General features: G+C 38.0%; 1 protein-coding gene and 1 long non-coding RNA gene across 4 annotated transcripts in view; one reads left to right on the forward strand and one right to left on the reverse strand.

Moving 5' to 3' along the window:
* Window positions 1-17,864, forward strand: part of PALLD (palladin, cytoskeletal associated protein) — a 463,990-nt gene that overhangs the window by 226,099 nt on the left and 220,027 nt on the right. For all 3 annotated transcript variants that reach the window (XM_074272636.1, XM_074272637.1, XM_074272638.1), the window contains exons 8-9: window positions 3,328-3,447; window positions 7,028-7,370. In XM_074272636.1, the coding sequence (XP_074128737.1) occupies window positions 3,328-3,447; window positions 7,028-7,370 (463 nt within the window). The remainder of the gene's footprint in view (window positions 1-3,327; window positions 3,448-7,027; window positions 7,371-17,864) is intronic.
* Window positions 4,655-17,864, reverse strand: part of LOC141545542 (uncharacterized) — a 42,154-nt gene continuing 28,944 nt past the window's right edge. The window contains exon 3 of the long non-coding RNA XR_012483062.1: window positions 4,655-5,473. This is a non-coding gene — a long non-coding RNA (uncharacterized LOC141545542). The remainder of the gene's footprint in view (window positions 5,474-17,864) is intronic.

The following is a 17,864-nucleotide window of genomic DNA, read 5'->3' on the forward strand; positions in this document are numbered from 1 at the left end:
TTCCCCTACTCTAAACTATTCTCCATTCAACCACTAAATTGATTTTCATTTGAGAATAAGACAGAGACAGAGATAGACACAGAAACAAACAGAAGAGAGAGAGAGAGAGACAGAGACAGAGAGAGAGACAGAGAGACAGAGAGAGAGAGACAGAGAGAGAATATGAGAGAGAATATGAAATGAACTTTAGTGGCTTCCTATTACATCCAAGATCAAATACAAAATACTCTGGCATTCAAAATCCTTCATTTCTTATCCCCCTTCTATCTTTCCTGTCTTCTTATACATTATTCCCCTTTATGTACTTTTTGATCTAGTAACACTAGCTTTCTGGCTAGTTCATGGACAAGACACTCCATCTGTTGAATCCAAACATTCTCTCTGGGCTATCCCCCAAGTAATGTTCTCCCTCTTCCATTCTGACCATAGACCTCCCTGGCTTCCTCTACATCTTAACTAAGATTTCACTTTCTATAGGAAATCTTTCCCAACACATTTTAATTCTAGTGCCTTCCTTCTATTAATTAGTTCCTACCTAGCCTATATACAATTTGTTTTGTATATATTTGTTTGCATGTTGTCTCTTTCAGTAGACTGTAGGCTTCTTGAGGGCAGGGACTGTCTAGCCTCATTTTGTATCTCCAGAATTCCACACAGTGCCTGACACATAGCAGAAATTTGGGTAAATGTTATTGAATTGAATTAATAAACAAATATCATAACATTCAGCTAAGTAGCAAATAGTTCAACAAAGTTAATCTATATGTGAAGAAGGGTTATAATAGCAGCAAAGGAGGGATGATATTATATTTATAAACCTTATATGTCTTTTTCTGTATGCTATACTGTGAGTTCCTTGAGAAGAAGAACTGTTTAATTTTTGTTTTTGTACTCTTAGCAATGGTATGGTGTCTAAAATTCAGTAGACATTTAGTGAACACTTGTTGATTGACTGATGAGAGAAATGATTATTAATAACCAGTGATTTGGTTCAGTCTTTGAGGGACAAAATTAATAATATCAGATAGGATTAACATTCTCCTCATTCTAGATATTTCTATATACCACCCAACCTTACAAGGAATTTAAGTTTATTCTTGATCTTTCTTTACTTTGACAAAGTCCTTTCTCTGACATGACATACTGCCATTATATCCAGAAAGGGCTGCAAGTGCTCCTACTTAATGTAGGAAAACTCAAGCCAATCTTATCTCTGGTGATGACTAGTTACAGTTCCTGGTGAAATAAATGCTTTTTCATCTGAGTTTTCATGTGATACAAGCATGGAAATTCTTTCCCTCTGACAGGTTAAAATCAACATTATCAGAGTAGTCTTTCATCAAAAGCTATAAACATTCATACAACTGGTTTCTTTACTGACTCCTGATCTAATGGAGTAGATATATAAATATAAACATGGCAAGCAATGTTTAATTCATTCATTTAGTTATATAAAGTATGAAATACAGTAAACAATACTTAAAGTCCTAATCCATAGTTTAACATGTGTAGAAATTTGTCTTTCTTTCTTCCTCAATTCACCTATACATTTGGTCCCCTTCATCATTTGATTATCATTATATGTCTAGTTCTATTGGATATTGCCAAAATTGGACTTACAGAAACAATCCCTGATTTCTAAAAGTTCAAAATCCTACAAAATGACTCCAAGAGAAGGAGAAAATAGGTGTCCACTTACACAATTTGGAGATCTGGCCTCCTCACTGCTGACCTGAGGAACCAGCCATGGGGAGTTTTGGTAGTTGGGTGACACAGGGGATAGAGTGTTGAGCCTGAAGTCAGACAAGCTCAACTTCCCAAATTCAAGAAGTCTGACTTCAGGCACTTCCCTAGCTATGTGACCCTGGGCAAGTCATTCAACCCTACTTACCTTAGTTTCCTCATCTGTAAAATGAGTTGTAGAAGGAATTGACAAACCACTCCAGGGTCTTTGCCAAGAAAATACCAAAGGTTGGGTTCGACTGGAACAACTGAATGACAACAACAAATTAATTGGATATGAGAGGTGAAGGAAATGAGTCCAAAAAATATTGGTGATCTTTTAAAACTGCTTATTGAGTACATGGTAGTACTATTAACCAAAACCAAAAACAGTGAAGTCAAAAGAAGCAAATTTAGGGAAATGGCTAATTTGAGCCATATTTGAAGTTGCAGTGGGGTATCCTGCTAACAAATAACAGTTGGACAAGTGTATTTGGAGCTAGTAAAAGAGGTTAGGACTGGGGATAACTGCTAATGTTACCTGCATGGAAGTCATCACAATAGTTAGGGAAGTGATTAAAATTAATAAAGAAGAAAATAGAGAAAAGAGGTTAGTTCCAAGAATAGAGACTTCAAAAAGGAAGAGAAATCATTGAAGGAAAAGATAACATGGTGACCATGAAAGGAGAGAAAGAGCTACTATGGAGCAGTATCATAGAAGCCAAGGGAGGAGAAAAATAATAGTTGTAATCAGTAGCGTCAAGTAGCTGCAAGGCCAATGTAGATTAGGACTGAGAACAGACTATTAAATTTTGAAAATAGATCAGGTCAATAGTAACCCTGGAAAGAACTGTTTCTATAGAATTGGAGGAATGGAAGATTGATTGCTAGAGGCTGATGACTTTACCTGGTGGTGAAGAAGTAAAGACAGTGAATCTAAAGCATTCCCAGAAGTTTAAAAGGAAAAGGAAAGAAGAAAAAGAGATGTTAGCTTGAGGCAGGGACAAAGTTAATGGAAAATGCTGTTTGTTTGCTTTTTTTGGTAGGGGGAGGAACTTAAGTATATTTGTAGTAGGGAAGGAGCCAGTAAGGGAGAATTTTAAGAGTACAAAGAGAATGCAAATGATCAAGAAATCAAGAAATGGGATGAGACAAAGGATAAAAGGGCAGCATCTTGTTCTCTCTGTACAGAAGGGGAAGAAAAGGATATATCTAAGAGTAAAAAGTAGCTTAGTGGAGTGGAGGAGAGAAGATCCTGTTGACTTTTCTGCTAGATAGTTAAAGGTACTATAAACATTAAAATATAAACTTTATTTATCCTTTTTATTTGTAACCTCCATGCCTCACATGATGCTTAGCATACAGTAAGTACTTAATTAATGTTTGTTGATTAATTGTTGGAATATTTAAGTGAAAGCAGAAGGAGAAATTATCACTTAAGAACTTGACTGGAAACTTCTTCAAGCTAAAAGATCCTTTTTATAACTAATTATCATTTTCTCATTTGTCTGTTTTTTATAATTTATGGTGGGGTCTTTCCCAGTTTCTTAGCAGAAAGCCTTCATGCCTTTTGTGTGGACTGATCTAATCTCTGTTCTTTTCCAGAGGAGATTTGCACCCTTGTCATTGCAGAGACCTTTCCCGAGGATGCGGGAATCTTCACATGCTCTGCAAGAAATGAATACGGATCTGTTTCCAGCACAGCAGAACTAGTTGTCAACTCAGGTACATGACTGATGGGGAAATGCAGAGTTTCTGCCTTAAAATGTCAGATCACTGCCCGTGGCAGCATGCAGAGTTCTAAGTAATTAATTACTTCAGAAAACAACTACTGTACTTCAGGAAACAGTTCTCTAAGCATCCTGGCTGATGTTCCCATATTATCTCTGCTAAAGTCTTGCTCCCTTCTCCTAACAGGTAACTTTGTAAATGGAAATAAAAGCTATTTTTGATGGGGAGGAATGAAAATAGGAAAAAGTTTTCAAGACCATGTGATATCATCAAGTGCAATGCACACGCGCGCACACACACACACACACACACACACACAAGCTCTGTATAGTATTATTCCATTGGTCTTGGAATCCAGAGGTTTCCAGTTTTTCCTGTTTCCCTTCCTGCAAAATGGGGATAATAATTCTCATTCTATTTGTCTTATGGTTAGTTCTGAGGAAGTTGCTTTGTAAACCTTTACAATGTTATAGAAATGGAGTCCAGGAAATTATCTTCGAAACTAATGGCTCAGATGTTACTAATATTTAACAGCTGAAGCTGAGATAGCAGAGCATGGAGAAGCAACCACACACAAGATCCAGACATATGTGTAATTAATCATTAGTGAAGTATCCAGAAAGGGAAGCATAAGAAAGGAGCTAATATGGGAAGGGTGAAAGGATTTTTTTAATCTATGAAATTAAGTTTCATCAGCAACTAGAAAGCATTATTCTGTGAAGAGAGTAGCATGTTCTATTGCTCCTGTTTAAAAAAAAAATGGATGTAGGGGCACCTAGTAGTGCTGTGGATAGAGAACTGGCTCTGGTGTCTCAGAAGGACCTGAGTTCAAATTTGGCCTTGATACTAGCTGTGTGACCCTGGGTAAGTCACTTAACCCCAATTACCACCCAAAAATGGATATCAAAAAAACCCAATTCAAACAGCTGAAGTTGGCCCCAAAGAAGAGATTTGAAAAGGTACTGTTCCCTTTGTCTTTTCAGATGTGAAAAGCTTATGGATGTGGAACACTAAATATAATGTCAAATTTTTTCAATCTGTTGGCTAATTTTGCTGAATTGGTCTCCCTCTCTCCCACCCCCCATTTAAAAAATCTTTTCTTATAGGCGATTTCTCTCTGGGTGGGAGCAGACAAGAGAGATGTTATTAATATATATACTCACAAAGAAGTCATTTAATGTGAAAACAATTATCTCCTTAATATTTTATTTCAACCCGAGCCTTCATCACATTGGCTTTCTCAACCCTCTTCCATCCTTGTCAGTGTCCCCCAGTGCCTGCCCGGCCTAGCGCTCAGCACTGTGGCCCAGGAGGATTTCTGTCCGATGAATTGGAGTGGCTGCGGACATTCTTGTCGGACTGATTCCCGGAGAGGAAGGACTTGGTGCTAGGTGGCAGCAGAGGCAAGATAAAAAGGAGGAGAGAGATGGGAGAGCGGCGATTGCGTACTGCCGAGAATTCTCCCGGCCCCCAGCACAAAAACAAGGTCCCGCTCCGCCTGATGTGAATGAGTCATTCCCCAAGGCAGGGGGAAAGCCTGATTAAGGACCGGGGTTGGCAAGGAAGCCTAAATGGGAGGTTCTTCCAGCGACATGCCGGCCACCCTCCAGGCTTGTCCCAGCAGTGGTACCTGGTCGCTGATCCAAAGTCCAGGGGTCAGAGACCTGAGTGCCATTAAAGCCCTAGCTAGGGATTCCAGTGCCTGAGTATAACTCAGGGGCTGATGGAAACCGAGATAGTTGGCTTGCACTGAAAGGATATCCCAGGCCAATGAGAGTTAAAGAGCACAGTCTGACCGCGTGGATGGTTGTGGGGCAGGGTGTGACAAGGACCAGACCTTTGGGAGATCCCAGAGTCTGCAGAAGAGGCGGGGTCATCACAGTGCGAGGAGTCAGCAGCCGACCGGGAAGTAAGGGAGATTCCAGCTGGAAGAGCATCCAGGGAAGGACTTACATCCCCCTTTCGCCTTCACAGATGTGGGCACCCTTGGGCACAGTCCCAGGGTCTCTGCCTCAGGGCCCTGTGAATATAATGGAAAACAGAATCATTGTGAACTCTGTGGCCCTTCCCTGGGGGAAGTGGACCACCACTCTCCATCAGTGTTTTAGAGAACACCGCAGCCAGACATAAATGTTCCAGTTACGGGGACTAGGTTTGCTGTGAGACCTGAGACTCAAACAGGTCCTTAAACTGAATTTTTCACCTTCTCCATTTGTAGAATGGGAAGAATACGCACCCCTTCCCCTCTTCCCCAGCACTCTTCTAGGAGTACTTGAGGAGCTCGCGCCTGTGAGGAACAAGAGTTTGCTTAATCAGATGTATGGAGGTGTGCACTATAGTGCAGACCCTCAAGCCCATACTATTGCAGTAGCCTGCTGGTGACGCTTGCTTGCTTGCTAACATTTATACAGCACTTACTGAGTGACAGGCACCGAGCCAAATGCTTTACAACTATTATGTCTCACAACAACCCTGTCTAGGGACAAGCTATTATTATTGCCATCTTAAGATAAGGAAACTATGACAAACAAGTTAAATGACTTGCCCAGGATCCCACAGCCAGTAAATACCTGAGGCTGGATTTGAATTCAGATCTTCCTGACTCTAGGTCCACCTATCTGCCAGCCTCAAGTCTCTCTACAGCCTGAATCATCCTCCATTCTGCTACTAAAATGGTTTTCCTAAAGGTTTGGTTTGACCATGTCACCTACCCTGCTTAATAAACTCCAGTGGCTCCCTATTGCCTCCAGGATCAAATATAAAATCCTCTGTTTACCTCTCAAATCTTTAATAACCTAGCCCTTCCCCATCCTTCCTTTTCCAATTTTCTCACTTCTTACTCCTCTTCTATCCAGTGACTATTCTTTGAACAAGACATTTTCTCTCTAGGGCTTTTCCCTGGCTGAGAATGCCAGAGAATATCCAGCATATCTAGAATGCTCTCCCCCTCCACTCTACTTACTGGTTTCTCTGGCTTTCTTTATATCCCAATTAAAATGCTGTCTTTTATGAGAAGCCCTTTTAACTCTAGTGTCTTCCCTCTCTTCATTATTTCTTATTTACCTAACATATAGCTTATTTGGATGATTTGTTTGTTGTCTCCACCACTAGATTGAAAGCTCTTTGAGGGCAGGGACTGTCTTCTTCCTTTTTATCTATTCCTAGCATAGTGCCTAGCATATAGTAGGTACTAAATAAATGTTTATTAGTTGATTTATTAGTGTATTCAACACAGGTCAAAATTCTGTTTTCAGCCTTTGTGAGAAATATGCATCTTTTATTGCTGCTAAGTAAGCAGTAGCTGGTTTCCGGTACAAAGACATAATCTTTAGTCCAGTGGTCAATTGCCGTTTGAAGCAAATGTGGAAGTTAGCAAAGTCCTCTGGCAGAAATATCCAGCTGGCCTTGTCCAGACATCATGCAGGAGCACTGTAGTCACTTGCCCTTTGATGGATTAACCGCATACAGTATTTGTAAAAAGATTTTGTACAGTGTGAAAAGAATTCATTAGAGTTGTGGTGTCTTATTTTTTTTCCCCTTTCTTCTTTTTTTCTTCCCCCCTTCCTTCCCTTAGCCAACATGGAAAACTGTGACCATGACTCCATAAGACAGTCCGACAGTGATGATTTTCAACATGATCCTCCTCCCCCTCCACCTCTAGAGATCAATTCCTTTGAGATGACTCCAGAGAAACCTCCAGAGAGCCAGCCAGTGACCCACCCTGAGCTTGGACCGGGCATGGGAGGCCTTCAACTGCAACTCAACTCGGCCAGGAGGGAAACCAATGGCATCCATATGAGCCACGGAGTAAACGGACTGATTAATGGCCAAACGAATAGTAATAAATCTGCCCCAAAGCCAGCTGTCCTGCTTTCGCCCACAAAGGAGCCACCTCCGCTGCTCGCCAAACCAAAACTGTGAGTGTTTTCTGCATGGTTTTATAAAAATCTTCCTCATTTCTAAATTCTCTACCTGGTCAAAACTAAAACTGCCTGGAAGCAATTATCTGGTGAATGAACCACTTGGCCAGAACAGTCCCTTCCCTGGTCCTTGAGGCAGTGAATCTCTCCACAGCTTTCCCCCATCTGCCGAGGGGTAGAAGAAGGCCTGGGACAATTCAAACAAAATGATGAGAGGAGTAAAGCTGTAGGGGATTGCTCTGTCATTTTGCTTGAAAAGACCAGAAGGTGTGATCATTCCTTCTGCACAGTCAGTTAGCTCTACGTGCTAGGGTGCAGGGTAGGCTATAGGTGGAGCCTGGTATTGTTTTCTTGTAGGCAAGAGTGTGATCTATGGAGCAAAAATGATTTCTCATGTTTTTAGAATTATAAATCCTCTGGAATTAAACAACCAGAAGGAGACCTAAATATTCTACCAGAGAATGGGGGAGCAGAGGGGAATTTAATCATTGAAATTAGAAATTTATGTCCTGAATATGAATATCAGTTGAAGAATGAAAGGAGAACTTAGAAATATAGCTGGCCCTGGATCATGGACAGGAATATAGGGGCTGGCCAAGGTCCTGGCAAACCTGGCAGGAGCCCAAGGCATGATATATTTAAAGGGTTCTGAACAGGTTATCTATCTTGACAATATATCTTCTCTTATCTTTTTTGGATGAAACATGTGACTTCATCTTTGCAGACAGATCTGTTTAAAGAATTTCCCCTACCCAAACAATTCAGTACCTTTTCTGCAACTTAGAGTTTTTGAGTATTTCCTGGAGACACTGGTTGGTTAATTATTATCTTTTGTTCTCAGAGAGGACCAAAATGACAATGCTATGTTAGGGTCAAGTTACAGTGTGTTCAGCTGGTTGATCAGACCAAGATGAGCTTGAAATGCTCTACCACATGTCGGGCCCAAATAGTCTGTAAACATTTGGCTGGTTTTTCTAACTTTGAATATCTTGTGGTTGTCATTTGCCTATACTCCTCAGGCTGTATGTCCCTTTGAACTCGGGCTTTCTCCCATTACTATCATATGTTCTCTATCTACTTCTATCTACCATCTAGCCTTTCAAGAAATGCTATGTCTTAGGGAGATAAATACTCACTTTGGTCATAAATCATAAATTGAAAAATGGAAGTGATTTGAAGGGCCATCTAGTTCAACTCTGTCATTCATTTTTCAGATGGGGAAACTGAGTCTCAATCTCAGTTAAATGACTTTCCCAGAGTCATGTGTGTTAGAGGATTGATCCTAGGTCCTCTGACTCCAGAGTCAGTGCCCTTTCCACCTGGGCATCTGCCCAGGATGCCAACAACCTTCCAGCAGCCACAGGTCCAATTCTGTTAATTATTTTTTCCTGATGAATAATGGAAGAGAACAAACAAGCATTTTTTTTAGCACCTACTCTATATTAGGCACTGTGCTTAACATTTTACAAATAGTATATTTAGCTACTTCACAAGTGAATGACTCTAGCTTAGGAGTTCCTTAAAATAAGTCTTTCCCCAAATGCCACCTTTGCTTTTAATTTCCGTTATTTTTTTAGGATGATAAACTTTGTATGAGCTGTTTCCATTGGCACTACTCAACTGAAAGCTGTTACAAATGAAACCATTCTAGGGCCAGAGAAAAGAAGAAATAAATGAAGGAACAAGGTCACAGTAAATCTTCCATCATAGCATAGCAACCTCAAATTGTTCATCTGATGTAGGTCAGTGGAAAGAATAAGATTCCTTCAGTATGTGTATATATTGAATGAGCTCACATTTTCATGAGAGTAATCTATTGAAAGCTCCAGACCTTCAGCTCATAAAATTTGGGAAGTTAGACTCTTTTGCTTGGTTTTATTTGTTTTGTTTTGGTTTTCCCCCTTGATAATCCATCCCCCAGCCTATCACTTGATTAAGTATTCATCATTTCTTAGGAATACAAGAGATCTCAGAGGTTAAGCCACGAGAGAGTGATGCAGCAAACTGGTCAAACTGTATGCAAACCTATAGTCCTTTTATTAATAAATAGGTACACAGTTACAAAATAAAATGTATGGATCCAGAATAGTAGCATATACAATGATTACAACAATCTAAAGGAAAAGAAGATCAATGAAGGGATGCTGAAATAATTGAAAAACCAACAATGGTCCCAGAGAAAAAAATATGGAAATGTAACAATTTCTTCTCAGTAGAGAAATTGGGGGCTGCTAGTCAGACAATTGTATATATTATCCAAAAAAAAAAAAAAGAAATTACTGCAAGTGCTTGTTTTTGCTCAATTTTTTTTTTTTACAAAAGAGGGTTCAAATTAGGATGGGATCTTTCCAGAAATGACTATAATGTGAAAACAAAAGGTTACTAATAAAATTTCATTTTAAAATAAAATAAGTTGTGGGCAAATTCATACTGATTCCAAAAGTTATCCATCCTCTTATTAATGCATATTTACCTTCAATGGAAATTTTGATTGAAGAGCTATTGAGCATAGTGTTATACAGGAGAGACTTGCCAAGGGTTGGGTTGTGTTAGTCAAAATTTGGAGAACTATGAATGATTTTATGTATTGCTATAAACACTTTTCAGTGTTGAACATTCAAAATAATCTTAGGTAAAGAGACTAAGGGAATATTATTTCTATGGGAGGATGAACTTAAAAGTGGACTGACTTTTCATGACTCCTAGACCTAGAGCTGGGAAGGGCATCAAATGAGAGCTAGTCCAGCCTCCAAATTTTACCAGTATAGTCACTAAGGCCCAGGTGGGTAAAATGATTTGCTTAATTCATAGAAGTAAAATGTCAAGGAAGGAATTGATCACAGATTTCTAACTCCAGTACTGATATACTCTCTGCTTTACCACAGTAAGAGACTTTGCACACAGTAGGCTGACCCCAGAATGAAGCTTCTTTCATGATTATGTTTCAAATACATATTTAACATTATTTTCTGAGTGAAGTTCTGACCTGGCATAAAGAAAAATGCTAATGTATTTTAATGAGTCAACCTTGTCTGTGCTTTCGATTATGTGAAATATATCTTCCTTAGTGGTTATTTTAAATTGAGTATAAATCACAGGAGCACAAACATTGGAAGTTGTTAACAGGCATTAACTGTCCCTCTTATCTTCAAAGTTCAAAAATGCCTTGGCTTTGAGTTCTGATTGTGGGGATGTTCATGTGGATGTGATTTCTTTCTTCTGAGTGTTTTATTTTATTTTATTTTATTTTATTTGCTATGTCTATGAAAAGCAGACAAAACAATTTTGTGGTTATTAAGAGAGGAGGATGAGTGGCTTAGACACAAGTTTGTGGAATGACATCATGAGTTGCTTATGACCTAGATTTTAAACATGCACTCAGGTATAGAAAAATGAGATTTCAATTTCCAAAGTAGCTATTAATGATTTTTATATGAAAATTCAGAAAGAGAAAAACTTCATCACTAGGGACCAAACTGAATTTCCAAATGGTGCTATTAACTACATAAAGTCCAGGCAGCAGAGAAATGACTCCTATGAAATCAGTGTTCAATATTTTCTTTCAAATTCTCATTCCTTCATAGAGTTAATATCTGTCACTACTTCATTTTCATTTTTTAATATCATTCAAAAGAATTACTGGGTTTTAGCTATGATGATTTTTGGTTTAGTATCTCTTAGACATTTTGTCAGAACTAGTAACAACGTCCTTGAGAAAGATTCCATGTTTTTAAAAATTTTGTCTTTTAGTAGGAGAAACATTCCTAAATATAGGTATAAAATAGACATATCAACAACATTTGTACAGTTAGTAATAACAGTCAGTGATTAATTGCTAATTCAATTGTTTACATAATAAAATTTGCTATTTGAAGGATGCATGAGGAAAAAAAAATCACAAAACTGAATTTTTACTTTCAGATTTTTTTGCTTTTTTTCTGAAGTGTGAAAGAAGGACTTGCACTAAATTTTCTTTCCTTAATAATACTCTTGCTGTTTTCTCTTTTTCTCAGTAAGATCAGTACCTCACCTTATAGAACACCACCACCTTAGTCATCTTCTCCTCTGGCAATCACACTAATAGAAAGTAGCAATGAAGATTGAGATACATGGGGTTAGAAAACTTTTTTCCTAAAAAATACAGGAAGAATTGAAGTAATTGACCAAGAAAACTGAAATTCAGTTTATGTATTCCTGAAAATGGTTACTCATTTAAAAAAAAAAAAAAGCTCATTAAAATTTTTTTTCATTTTTTCTTAAAGCAAATTTTTAAAAATAGATCTATGATCTCCTAATTATAAGAAGCTCCTAGGATAGAGGAGCTTCTAATATTTTCCGCAACTTAAGAGTCTTATCTGCTAGTGGAATTAAGAAATTGAATCACATAGCCTGCATGAATGAAGGTTGAGGCTTAAACTGCAGCCTTCCCTAATAGCTCTCTCTGAACTATGAAATAATTTTTGAAAAAGCACTCAGTTCAGTTTCTGGCACATAATAGGTACTTAATAAATATTTTTTAAAACACTAATAAAGATATAAAAAATTAAAAATTAAAGAAGAGGGATCATCTTCTTGACTCATTCTTAACTAACATTTATGTGGACTCAATGGATTGGCCAAAATTGCAGACATGCCGCTGTGAGTCTCATACATGTTACATGAATATATGATGATGAGTTTTCTAGCAAACTGTCAGGGCAAAAATCAGTTTCAGTTATTTAATCAGTTGGTGTCTTTTCACTTGACCTCATCCCTTTAGGTGTAAGTTAAAGTGATGAAATTTTAGCCATTACACAAAAACTAGCTAGTGACCCTAACCTGGGATTTCTGGAATACTGTCCACCTGCAAGAATACAAAGTTAACAGGTGAGGCTTACATGCAGCACTCAAGATTTTATACATATATATCAGCATTATTTAGGTTAACCCCTGTCAACAGCCCAACTCTATACACCTTCCTTACAATTTGCCTCTCTTTTGCCTAAATGTAAATTTTTTCAGATCATAATCTAAATTAATAAAGCATTGTAACTGATCATATACTAACTAATCTTTCATATTTGGAGGTTAGGCATTACAGATGGACAGTGAATTCATCCCAGAATTGAACAAGAGGATTGCATTTGGGGAAACTACACAGAACTTTTAATGATCTCAAGCTACTCCCTGGTGCAAAGACCCATCTTTTCAACAAAAATGTTCTTCCAATAGTGCTCTTTTATTTTAAATCTTGGAATACTCTCAACTCCAAGGAATTAAGAAATTGAGGTTGAACCAAAGGACAATGGAGAGGGGCATTGTGGGTACAAACAGACTCTAGCGTATTTCCAGTGATGGCCTAAATTATGAGGAAATGGATAATTAGGCAATGAGGTGTGTCAGTCATACAGGGATAATGGATAATAGATAGACAACCCTAGCATTCTATTGCTACCCTCAAAATGTAAAAAAGTCCTAGAAATGACCTCTAGGTATTGAATGAGTCCTCTGTGAGGATCTATGTAAGAACATGAACAAGAATTAGGCATCCTAATGGATGTATGGAATGCAATATTCATGAGATTTACTGAAAGTATAAAAGTGTGTACAAATGGTAAATATAAAATAATAAGTAATAAAGGGAATAATGTAGCAGCAAACAAGAAAATTCATTTGACTTTTTTCTTCCACCGAATGATAGCTTTGGAGAACAGAAATGCAAACAGAAACTCCAGCATTAAGACAGCAAGAGAAAATCAAATAGTGTAGGCAAAATAAAGTATGCACAAGATAGAAATCTTATTTTTCAAGGAGCTTGCAATGTGGAAAAAATAGTATGTTGAAGAAGACACAGATTATGGTATCTGAAGATGAAAGACTAAATTGCATTTCTATTTACACACACACACACACACACATAGAGTGATACAGTACTATTGGTCTCCTTGCTGTTTCTAGAGTAAGGGGCTCCATCTCCTGACTCCAGGTGTCTTCACTGGTCATTCCCAAAGCATGAAATGTTCTCTTTCCTTTCTTTATTTCCTCATCCTTGCTTCCCTATATCCTTTACCTAAAATCTCACCATCTATAATTCTCCTTTACCAATTTTGATTATTCCCATTGTATTCTATCTATAACTTATATGTCCATAATTTGTACATGCTGAACCTCCCATTAGACTGTGAGTTCCTTGAGAAACTGAAAGCAGGGACTAGTTTATATTTCTTCATATCCCACACACTTAGCACAGTGACTAGAAGATAGCAGACACTTAATAAATATTTATTGATTGACTAATTCCTGTATGAATTTCAGTAAGTTACTTCAACTCACTGGATCTCAATTTCCTCATCTATTTCATGAGACAGTTTGATCAATGGTTCTCTTCAAGTTTCACTAAATGTGCCAAGAATCATACAGAATATACACTTGCATAAGTATATCTGAATCTCCTCTAGGATGCTGTGATTCTCCACACACACACATACACACACACACACACACACACACACACACACACACACACACACACACACACCAGTGAGGCTGACAGGAATCATGAGAGTAATCTTAAAGTAGACTAAATCACCAGATAACTATATGCCTTAGCAAATTACGAAATAGAAAAAGTGGGGGGTTATTTGTTTATTTGTTTCATTTTTTCTTTTCTTGGATGATTAGGTGGTAGACGATTCAGAAATGTGATAAAAGGAAAGTCAGGAAATAAAGAAAGAGCAGTGTAGAGTTAAGTCCTTGTCCTCCCAGGAACATGACTGATTGCAGATTAAAAAATGCTTATTCATCTCTTGACTGCCAATAACGTATACAACACCATAAAAGGAAAAAAAAGCCTATGTAGGGCATGCCCTGGAGTCTATGAGACTTGTCCTGAAATGCACACATGTCCACACGTTTAAATCAACAGCTAAGAGAGGTATGAGCATAATCCCTCTTCTACTTTCCCTTCTTTTCATTTCCTCTCTTCCCAACTCAAGGAGAAAAATGTTTCCATTCTTCCTGAATTTCAGAATGAAGGGCTGGCCCTTCAAGGGAGGCAAAGTCTCTCTCGTGTACCTCCCCCACTTTCCCTTTCAGTGTCCTTCTTCAACTCCCTCTGCAGGGTGTTTTCACTCAGATTGTCAGCAAGGAATCTTCTGATAAAGTCATTTACACTAAAGTGTTAGAGGGACTCATGTTTATTCCCATTTGTGTTTGCACTTTAAAAACCGGACAAAGGAAGAATTCTACTACATAAACATACAACTTTTGACATTAAAGGAACAGACTCTTTTGGGGAGAAAGGAAGAGGAGGAGGAAAGGAGGCTGGTGACAGGATTTTAAAAGTGAAATTCAAGCTTTAAATGGAGACAGATTGATGATTTCATCCATGTGGGAGAGTCTTGATATGGAAGTACAGATGGTAACTCTTTTTTTTTTTTTTTTTTTTTTTTTTTTTTTTTTGTGTGTGTGTGTGAATATCATTTTCTTGTTGCACAATAAACATTAGAATCCGAAGGTACATGCAACCTGGGCAGACAGATATTAGTGCTAACAATTTACATTCCCCTCCCAGTGTTTCTTCTCTGGGTGTAGCTACCTCTGTCCATCATTGATCAACTGGAAGTGAGTTGGATCTTCTTTATGTTGAAGATTTCCACTTCCATCAGAATACATCCTCATACAGTATCGTTGTTGAAGTATACAGTGATCTTCTGGTTCTGCTCATTTCACTCAGCATCAGTTGATGTAAGTCTCTCCAAGCCTCTCTGTATTCCTCCTGCTGGTCATTTCTTACTGAGCAATAATATTCCATAACCTTCATATACCACAATTTACCCAACCATTCTCCAACTGATGGACATCCCAGATGGTAACTCTTAAGTAACTTGGGAAATTTCTTGGGACCCTATGAGGTCAAATGACTGGGTGCCTATATGAAAGACAGATTGTGAACCTGGGGCCTCCTTATTCCAAGGATGGCCTTAGGTCTGCTGCATCACCTTCTTTCCTAACATGGCCTACAATGCCAAAAAGGCTTTCATTACAGCTTTAAGCTTTATCTCTGTTAATGCAAGCAAGCTTGTTACCAGGTAATAAATTTGTTTCTTTCTGATTATTAATAGAATGTTGGCTTCTATACAATAATATGTAGTCATTAGAGTTAGGAGAGGCACTGTACAATAGTGGAAATAGAGCTGTGCTGAAGTCTGAAATAGAGGTCCACTTTCAAACTCCCACCTTTATCTGACATATATTAGCTGTATGACCCTGAGCAAGGGACTCACCCTCTCAGTGCTTTAGACAGCTCTCTGATCATTCCATGAAATTTTAAAATGAGTAAAAAAAAATCACATAAAAAGAGGGCTGGGATCTATATTTAATTTAATAACCAATTGGTTGCAGGAAATCACACTACCTCAGAGAAAATAAGTAAGTCCTAATAATAAAGGAGAAATTTAAATTACATAGAAAATAAGTTCCTTAATAGAAGACACTGCTTGGGCTTTTGTCTTTCTACCCCATGCTCTTCACAGAGTACCAGGCATATATCAGGCACTTAGTAATTTACTGAATGGAATTGAATAACTTCTAAGGCCAAGCATGTTCCATAAATTCTTTCCTTGAATCTCACAATAATTCTGGGATCTGGATATTACAAATTTTATTACCCCCATTTTACACAGGAGGAAACTAGGATTTAGAGACAGGATGTGATTTGCCCATAGTCAAAATCTGAGGCAGGAGATGAATCCTGGCTTTTCTGACTCAGCACTACTTCTCTTAGAAGTATAGGCCATCCTGTATGTCTGTTTTTACTATGCTATGAAATGAAAAAGAAAAGCAAAATGAAAAAAGGTGCTATCAAATGATTTGAATGAATTGAAATTGGCTCCACAAATATTCTCTTTGAAGTTCAGGATCACACTATTCTTCCACTTATTTCTTCTCTCTTTTTAGCCCCCCAAAACCACTATTACTAATAGGGTCACATAATCTGGTTATAATTGTGTATGTGTATATGTTTTGAAGAGATATTATTTGCCAATAATTTACCAAAACTATACTTTACTTGCCACACTTGAAATATCCTTCATCTACAGTACTGAAAATGGTAGGAAGGAAGGAAAGAAAGAAGGAAGGAAGAAAAAAAGGAAGAAATGAAGGAGGAAGGAAGGAAGAGAAAAAAAGAAAAAGAAAGAAAGGAAGAAAAGAAGGAAGGAAGGAAGGAAGGAAGGAAGGAAGGAAGGAAGGAAGGAAGGAAGGAAGGAAGGAAGGAAGGAAGGAAGGAAGGAAGGAAGGAAGGAAGGAAGGAAGGAAGGAAGGAAAGAGAAGGGAGAAAACTAAATAAAGAAAGGAGGGAGGGAGGAAGGAAAGTAGGGAAGAAGGAGAAAACAAACATTTATTATACACCTACCATGTGCCAAGCACTGAGCTAAATGCTTTACAAATATCATCTTCACACAGACTATGCAAGGTTAATACTATTATTCCCATTTTACTGTTAAGGAAATTGAGCCATATAGAGTTTTAGTGACTTGTCCAAAGTCACCAAACTAGTGAGTATGCATAAGATCATAGACTTGGAGCTGAAAAGGACATTAGAAGCCATCTAGTCCAAGCCCCTAATTTTACAGATGGAAATACTGAGGCCCAGAAAAGTGATATATCTTGCCCGAATTCATATAGATAGTAAAGCAAAGATAGATTGGAACACATCCTCTAACTTGAAATCCAGCACTTTCAACACAATGCTTGACTCAAATCTGAGTACAATCAGTGGGGAGCCAACAAAAAAAAAAAAAAAAAAAAAAAAAAAAAAAAAAAAAAAAAAAAAAAAAAAAGGGAGAGGAGAGCTATCATTTTCTAAGCTCTCTGTTAAGAGTACCCTGCTATCTCTGGTTAACGTATCCTAGAAGTAACCCTAGCTCTTTCATATTCAATCTTCCTGAACCTCTTGCTTGGCCCCAGCCCCTAACTCTGAACTTCCCACTTTACAATACTTTTATTACTCACATCATTTCCTTCAGAAACTGAATGGACACTGGTAATTAGCCTATAGCCCCTGAGGATGTGCATAATTTGGAAAAGCTGATGTAAGTTGTTCACTTTGGGGACCCTTTCAAATATTTCCCTCATTTCTTTTCCATTTCCCTTGATCAGCATGGGAAAGATGAGACAGTCTTTTTTTTCTTCAGATGGTCCAAATCTCCTGGATATCCCCACATTGTCATTTGGCACTGATACAATCAAACTATCAGTTCAAGGTGTGTGTACTGGACATGTTAACACTCCAATCCATTGCCAGAATTTCTGATGAAGGGCTGAAAGCTTCTGTGTTACTCCCTCCCTATCCTGTTTATGTTGGATGGTTCCTCAAAATCCCCTTTAGAGCTTATTCTCTGTATCTGAGTACATATAACTTGAAAATGTTAATACTTAGTAAAAGGAATTTTTTCTTCCATCCTCCTTTTCCCATACTTCCTTGCTCAGAGTTCAAGATCTTGTCAGTGC

The sequence above is a fragment of the Sminthopsis crassicaudata genome, chromosome 6, assembly GCF_048593235.1.
Source record: "Sminthopsis crassicaudata isolate SCR6 chromosome 6, ASM4859323v1, whole genome shotgun sequence".
NCBI lineage: Eukaryota > Metazoa > Chordata > Mammalia > Dasyuromorphia > Dasyuridae > Sminthopsis > Sminthopsis crassicaudata.